This window comes from Sinocyclocheilus anshuiensis, unplaced genomic scaffold, assembly GCF_001515605.1.
Source record: "Sinocyclocheilus anshuiensis isolate Anshui unplaced genomic scaffold, SAMN03320099.WGS_v1.1 scaffold1562, whole genome shotgun sequence".
Taxonomy (NCBI): domain Eukaryota; kingdom Metazoa; phylum Chordata; class Actinopteri; order Cypriniformes; family Cyprinidae; genus Sinocyclocheilus; species Sinocyclocheilus anshuiensis.
Genome location: NW_015542414.1, coordinates 359,268 through 367,553, shown reverse-complemented (window position 1 = coordinate 367,553; position 8,286 = coordinate 359,268). Strand labels below are relative to the sequence as shown.

At 34.6% G+C, this 8,286-nt stretch overlaps 1 protein-coding gene across 1 annotated transcript; it reads left to right on the top strand.

Moving 5' to 3' along the window:
* The first annotated feature begins 1,485 nt into the window (after positions 1-1,485).
* LOC107693414 (taste receptor type 1 member 1-like) lies at positions 1,486-7,770 on the top strand. Its single transcript, XM_016492799.1, has 7 exons — positions 1,486-1,673; positions 1,800-2,097; positions 2,224-2,967; positions 3,337-3,423; positions 5,362-5,488; positions 6,502-6,959; positions 7,765-7,770. Exons 1-7 carry the CDS (start codon positions 1,486-1,488, stop codon positions 7,768-7,770), a joined length of 1,908 nt encoding a protein of 635 aa, XP_016348285.1.
* Positions 7,771-8,286: the final 516 nt, after the last annotated feature.

Below are 8,286 nucleotides of genomic sequence, written 5' to 3'. Positions count from 1 at the left end.
AAATCCACAGCCCTCCTCTGGAAAGGGGCAGGGAGCAGAAGAAGCAGCTTATTTGCATTTAAAGAGTCACCTAAAAAGAGGTATTTACAGCATGACATATTAAATGTTCTTGGTGTATTTTGAGCTGAAAATTTATAGGCACATTCTGAGGACACCTAATTATGTACATCTTGTAAAAAGGGCATAATAGGACCCCTTTAATAGCTGTAATTATGTCTATTTTAAAATTACATTGTTGACCCTAGCCCTTAAACCACTCTTACCTAACTATACCACAAAACTTGCCCCATTTTTAGCAGTATCCCACATCTGCAGCAAGTGTGTTTTGCAATTCAAAACCACAACAAATACATTGTACCTAACAATCAATTTTTAACACAAGTAAATTTTTATTAAAGACACCTAATATAAAGTGTGAATTACTTTGTATAGAAAACTATTATAAGTACAGTCTGATGTGAGTGTACACCATTCAGATGACTCTTGACAAAAACACAATTTATTTATTATTGTGTAAAAGTTTTTAAAAGTAGCACCAAACTATTATAAGTAATGAAATCACCTTTAAACACTTTTATTTCATGGCACAAATTACAAATTAAGCACTGGGCTATCCTCATTTGTTCGTTCGTTCGTTTGCTTATTTGTTTATTTACTTACTGATGCCATAAATGACTTGTTTTCTGTTAAAAGCTATTTTTTTTCTTTGTTGCAATAGCACACTAAAAATGTGCAAGTGTAACTTTAAATAAATATATTAGGAGAGATATGACTATTTTCATATTCATAGACTTCCTAGAAAGTTAATGTTATCTATAAGCTATCAATTTGCATTCATAGTGCCTATATGATAAAACACTGCAATATAATACATTATGGAAAATCTGGTCCCTGTGCAGAATATCCTTAGAAATCTATGTCAGTAACAAGTGACATTGGTTGTGTAATGTGACACTTGTTGGATGACATATCTATATTATTGCCAGATATGCAAAATCATTTAAATAGATGCAGGAACTGGATTAAGCAAATTTTATGTAAATGTAAAAATATATGCGAATAACCTTCCTTTTTTAAGGTCACTGTTTCCGTAGGATTCATTTGGATTTTGTAAAACAACAGATTACGTTGATATTTTTCTCTAGTCCATTGGAAATCTTTGAATTCATGTTTTCAGCATTTTCAGCCCTCAGGGAGTGCATTAAAGTGTTTTTTTTAATACTCAAAATGTGATGTAACCGCCTTAACGCCATAAAATCTCATACAATGAGATGTTTGTGGTGTAATGCTCTATTTAATAACTGATTGACATATGCTTTGTGAGTTTAGATATGGAAATAGGCATTTGAATCGGTGAATAAAGTGGTTTAAGCAAATAGAAATGTGTTTTAAACAAATTAAGAGTACTATATGAGTCTCACTTCTCTCATCATACGGCTAGCCACTGTACATCCCTGTTTCATGACCAACGGTCTATCTTAAACCATGCTTCTCAGTAGAATTTGCGTTTTCCTTTTGTGCTTTATTAATTGTTCCTTTTTCAAAATTTCTTGGCCACATTCAATTTCTGACTTCAGCTTGGAGGGAGATTATTTATTGGGTGGCCTTTTTGCTTTACATGAAATTGACCAAGTGACATCGATTTTCACCCCAGAGACCACTGAATGTTTCAGGTAAGCAAAGACCTTTTACCAGTGTAGGATTATTGCTATGCAGTATTTTAAATCAAAGAAGCATTTCATATTTCTGAACTGAATATTCAATTACATGCTATTAACTTCCTCATTGCTCTTTTTTAGGCACAGTACCTCCACATCTGGTTATCAGATGTTGCAAGTGATGAGGTTTACTGTTGAGGAGATTAATAACTCCACCACTCTTCTGCCCAATGTTTCTCTGGGCTATGAAATTTTTGACCATTGTTCTAATACAAAGAATTTCCTTTCAGTCTTAAGTTTTGTCTCAAAGAATGGCTCAATAAAACCCAAAGAAAAGCTCAACAACTATCAGCCTAAAGTGATTGCTTTAACAGGGCCATATGGAAGCACAAGAACTATTACTATTGCACCATTAATCACAATGGGCCTTATACCATTGGTAAATTTAATTTATTTTTACAAAACAAAGTACTTAAACGCTTATTTCCTACTATTCTGAAATACCAAGTTACTATGTAATGCTAAATTAATTGTTTATAATACAGTGCTTTCTTTTCTTTCAAAGGTGAATTATGGAGCTTCTAGCTATGCATTAAGCAATAAAATTCAGTATCCTTCCTTTGTAAGAACAGTCCCTAGCAACAAAGACCTTATAGAGATGATTATTCACATCATACGGTGGTTTGGATGGAACTGGGTTGCCTTTCTTGGTAGCCAAGACAGTTACAGTTCAGATGGACTAAAACTGTTTAACAAGTATATAAGCAATACTGGCATTTGTTTGGCCTATCAAGAGGGTCTGAGCTTAAATGCAAACTACCGTCAAACGCTTAAAAAGATTGATGTGCTCAACATCAATGTCATTGTTGTTTTTGCTGTACCACAATATGCAGTCAACATAATCAAAACTGCCATAGCGGAGAATATCCGAGATAAAGTATGGATTGCGAGTGAAACTTGGGCTATGAATCAACAGCTTCCTAGAGAGCCGGGAATTGGGAAAATTGGAACAGTCATTGGCATTACGGAGAGATTGTTGTCATTACCAGGATTTGATAAATTCATCTATAAAGACAGGAGAACAATTAATGGATATAGCACTGAGAGTAATGTCCAGAGTAAGAATAAGACATGCAATCAAGTTTGTGATTACTGCCCACTGTTGACCGCCGAGGAGATTATAAACGAGAATCCCTCATTCTCCTTCGCCATCTACGCTGCCATATATACCATAGCTCATGCATTACATAACGTTCTGCAGTGTGATATGAATGTATGCCCAAAAAACCCAAAGGCCAAGCCATACATGGTAAGTGAATTCATTTGAATTAATGAAAAGATATTGCAATGTTTTAATTAATTAAATAATTAACAACATTGTTTATATATTAAGCAAATGGCATATTATAAATTATATTGAATTATCATTTATGCTATTATGTAAGTATTAGACAATAAATAAATAATATTTATTTTATTCATGTTATAGTTTTATATTATTTATTTATTTATTGTTTATTTATTTATTTTTTTTTAACACACTTCACAACAGCTTATGGGAGAAATGAAGAAGTTAGACTTTCCACTCAATGGCCGCCAGGTGAAATACGATGAAAATTATGATCCAACCATCAGTTATGCAGTTGTGCTCTGGCACACTGATGTGAATCTTCCACAGTTTGAGATGGTGGGCACATATGATACATATCCAGAAACTACTTTTACCATTGACAACTCTCTCTTGCCCTGGCTTAACAATGATTCTGTAAGTTGCATTCATTTATTTTTGGTGAGCTTTTATCTAAACATTTACCTTTGTAGATTACAGCTTTTCTCAACCTGTTTGACATATTTCTACAAATGACAATACTCTCAAAACAATTAACACAGCCATCTAGCAAAACGATTCATGCAAAATTTTCAGCGAACACAGAAAGCAAATACTGATGTCAAAACGTTATCAGCTGATTACTATTCATACATAAGTATAATATGGAAAAAGTCCATTTATCATTAAGTTGACACAATGGAGAAGTTTTTTTTTCTCCATGTGTTTGTCTTGAGCTGTGGACCTAAAGAAAGGACGGGGTGAATTCACTTGGAATTCATGCCTGGCACGCATATGCCTCAATATTTCTGCAGGCCTCTTCTGTTGCTTGGAGAAGAGTAACTTTTTCATAAAGTTTATGGTCGAACACACTCTGTCTCAGGAGGAGAAATCTCACAAATGGATTCAGAAATGGAGAATATGGTGGAAGCAACATCATCACAAAATGTAGGTGATTTTCTAACCAACACTGCATGATGGAATTGGACATTGGCGTAAACCCAAGAAAACCTTGCTATTCATTTTTATTACTGTTTATTATCAAAAAAGCACAGAATGACAAACAAAACAGATGGTGATATTTGATCATTGTTGACCAGCGACACACTGTGGCAGACTGACCAATGACATTCCCCCCTTTTTTTTTTTTGCAGAGATTGACTATAGGTAGAATAGAACCCAGGAAGAGACCATGATTCATCTTTTAGAGGGTGCCTCATCTTTCCTCAATGCTTTCAGTGCTCAACCTTGAAAGTGTAGGGGGAAATCTTCCCTTTCAGATACCTTCAGTCACACTTTAATTTAGGGACCAATTCTCACGATTGACTAACTATTAACTGCGACTTTTAAACTCCTAATTAAATTAAATTTAAACTCCTTGTAAACTCCTAATTTGCTGCTTATTAATAATTAGTGAGGTACACTCTAAAAAATGCTGGGTTGTTTCAACCCAATTTTGGGTCAAATATGGACTAACCCAACTGTTGGGTTAAAAAGCTAATTTAAAAATGTAACCAAAATTTAACCCAACAGTTGGGTTAGTCCATATTTGACCCAACATTGGGTTGAAACAACCCAGCATTTTTTAGAGTGTAGTTGTTAAGTTTCCGTATGGGGTAGGATTAAGGGTTTTAAAATATTGTAATGCAGAATAAGGTACACTCTAAAAAATGCTGGGTTGTTTCAACCCAATGTTGGGTCAAATATGGACTAACCCAACTGTTGGGTTAAATTTTGGTTTCATTTTTAAATTAACTTTTTAACCCAGCAGCTGGGTGAGTCCATATTTGACCCAACATTGGGTTGAAACAACCCAGCATTTTTTAGAGTGTAGTTGTTAAGTTTCCGTATGGGGTAGGATTAAGGGTTTTAAAATATTGTAATGCAGAATAAGGCATTTTATGCTTTATAAGTACTAATAAACAGCCAATATGCTAGTAATATTGATGTTAATAAGCTAATAGTGTGAATTGGTCCTTAAAATAAAGTCTTACCTTTCCTTCAATTCCCTTTACTCTTCCTCAACTCACTCCACCTATTCTCATTCTCTGCCTTTGTCTCTCATTTATTATATTTGCTCTTTAGTTTCTCAGATGATCCCTTTCATGCAAAGCAAATGCAAAGTAAAGTCCTTACTAATGCATAGGATATCAATTTGATGCCAGTGGAATAATGAAGATGGCTTTAGTTTAGTTGTCTGTTAACTGATTTTATAGCAGAACTGAAAAATTTGTGTGTAGTGTTTAAGGGAATTATGTAATTTGTATTTTGTAATTTTCAGTCCATTTATGGAAATTACATAGTGTTCAGGCTGTGTTAATTGTTTGAGAACACTGATTTTAGTTACAAAAACTTTAATAACATATTTTACATTCCTTAAAGGTTCCTTTCTCAAACTGCTCTGTTGAGTGTAAGCCGGGATATTCAAGGAAACCTGAAGGTTTTCATAGCTGCTGTTTTACCTGTAAAAAATGCCCACGTAACAGCTATGTGGATTATTCTCGTAAGTACGGCGTTCAATGGCACCTTGGTATTTAAAAGGGTGGTTCACTGTTTTTTTTCTAGGCTTGATTGTGTTTATGGGGTGCAGTTTAACATGTGTTAATGATTTGTTTTTTAAAAAACGCATTATTTTTCACATAATATACCTTTATTCCACACCGCTCTGTCCCTTCTCTGAGAAACGCGCTGATCATTTCCTGCTTTTATGAAGCCCCTCCCTCAGAAATAGGCGATGGGCTCTGATTGGTTAGCTAGCCCAGTGTGTTGTGATTGGCTAAACCGCCTCTAGTGTGCGTCTAAACGTCCCGCCCCTCACCTCAGTGGCATGTGTTCCAGCTGTATCGTAAACAACGACATCGTTAATATCGCTTATCAGTTTGAGCCTGATTGAGACACAGAGAATATTATTGAAGAGGACTGTGCAGAACCTGTGCAAGCATGGCTTTTAATGGTAGGCCTATGTTTTTTTGTTTGTTGTTGTCTCATACTTTTAGATATGCTGTTATTTGTAAATGCTACTGCTTATGTTAGCTTTTAATATACGGTTTTATCCTGATTAAAACTTTAATTTAGTACGGCAACTGCACGCACGTCCATGTTTAACGCTTCTCATAATGCCCGCCTTTCCTGAGGGCGGGGTTTATCTGGGTTTGTTATGTCACGAACCCGGGAAGTAACTTTTTGTAGTCCCTACCAGCCTTTTTTGTAGGCATTAAACTGCCAGAATTTTGAAAGACGATTTCTCTGTTTGCATTGAACTTTCAGCTTTGTAACTTTGCATATATTGTTTATGCTCAAACAGCAACATTACACACTAACTAACGTTAAAAAAGTGAAATCGCAATCAACCACCCCTTTAAGCATCTTCAGTTCACTCTATCACTAATACTTTACTGGAATTAGGGTACTTTTTGAAATGTGAAAACAAAATATTTTGCCACATTTATTTACTATTATTATGGCTTTTGGTAAAAAGGCATTACTTAACATCCATATTATTTTAATTTTTTTCAGGGGACCCCTATACCTGTTTTCCATGTTTAGAGAGCGAATGGTCTGATGAGGGCAGCACAGCATGTAAGACACGTATTGTTGTCTATCTTGAGTCTGCAGAAATTTCCTCCATCATTGTCATGCTTTCTGCCACATGCCTAATTATTCTCCTTATTGCTATACTTTGCCTTTTTGCCTACAACTTCAACACACCAGTGGTAAAGTCTGCTGGTGGCAGCATGTGTCTCCTTATGTTAATGTGTTTGATTATGTCTAGTATAAGTGTGTTCTTTTTCTTTGGAAAACCCACATTTGTATTTTGCCTCCTGAGAAATGCCATATTTGCATTTTTCTTCACTATCTGTATTTCCTGTTTGACTGTCCGTTCCTTTCAAATTATTTGTGTTTTTAAAATGGCTGCTCAGTTCCCTAAGCTGCACAGCCTTTGGGTAAAGCACAATGGACAGTGGCTTTTCATTGCATTTTCTTCTTTCATTCATTTAATTTCTTGTGTGATATGGATGACTGTCTCTCCTGACAAACCCATTGCTGACTCATGGACTTTTAAAGACCAAATTATGCTCATGTGTGAAATGGGGAACGCTATAACCTTTACCATAGTCGTGTTTATAAGTTGGTTTCTTGGTCTCCTGTGTCTTATATTTTCTTACATGGGAAGAGATCTGCCGAAAAATTACAACGAGGCCAAATCAATAACCTTCAGTTTAATTTTGTACTATCTGAGCTGGATTGTATATTTCACAGCATACCTCTCTGTCAAAAGCAAGTACATCATGCTTCTAAATGCAATGGCCCAGATATCTAGTATAAATGGAATTCTCTTCAGTTATTTCATAACAAAATCTTACATCATAATATTCCAGCCGCAAAAGAACACTGCCGCATACTTTCAAACATCTATTCAGAATTACACCCAGACCATTAGTAGGACTTAGACCAAAACAAAGATGCATTTAAAGTTTTGCATTTAAAGTCAATCCATTGAAGGGAACTGCAGTTCACTTTAGTCGGAGGATGCTTGTGTTTTTAAAACACACTTATATTTATCTCTCAAATATCTACATTTTTTTTTTTTTTACATTTTAGCAAGCATTCCCTATCTACTTACCTTGTAAACTAGTTTATATAGGAACTTCCATGTATGTGGTTAAATTTGTTGCTCATGGTCAAAATGTTGAGGCAGTAATCTACAAAAACCGTCAGCCTGGAAGTGAACTCTTAAACTGTTAGTGGGTTTGATTCTTCACTGTTATGTTACCAAAGTCTTAAAGAAACATATAGAGAAAGAAGATACATTCTGGGGTTCATTTCACATCATAACACTACTGTGATTTATGACAATAAAAAGATTAATTTGAACATTTATACAGTTGTTGTTTACATGCAAGCATTTATACCTACGTATGCTTCCTTTTAACATGTAATAAAGAACATTTTCAAAACTTTCATAACATAACCAAGTAATCAATGGATAGGATATATTTGTGAGGTTTGGATTGTCACTCTTGTATGTTTGATGTCATGCTGATTGTCTATCCAAACCCACATTTGTAGCATTATATAATATATACTTTTTCATTACAACATATTATAAGCACTACATTTTTGAAAATGTGCAAAAATGAAATGGTACGTCTCCCTTTTGCTTTAATGGCCCAAGAAAATTTGACCTTTTATACATAGTGAATATCACAAATATTGCAAAGAAAGATTAAAGTAGCAATAGTAGTTTTGCAACCCTTTTATTTTGTTTTATTTTACATGTGCATATAACAAAACAAATAA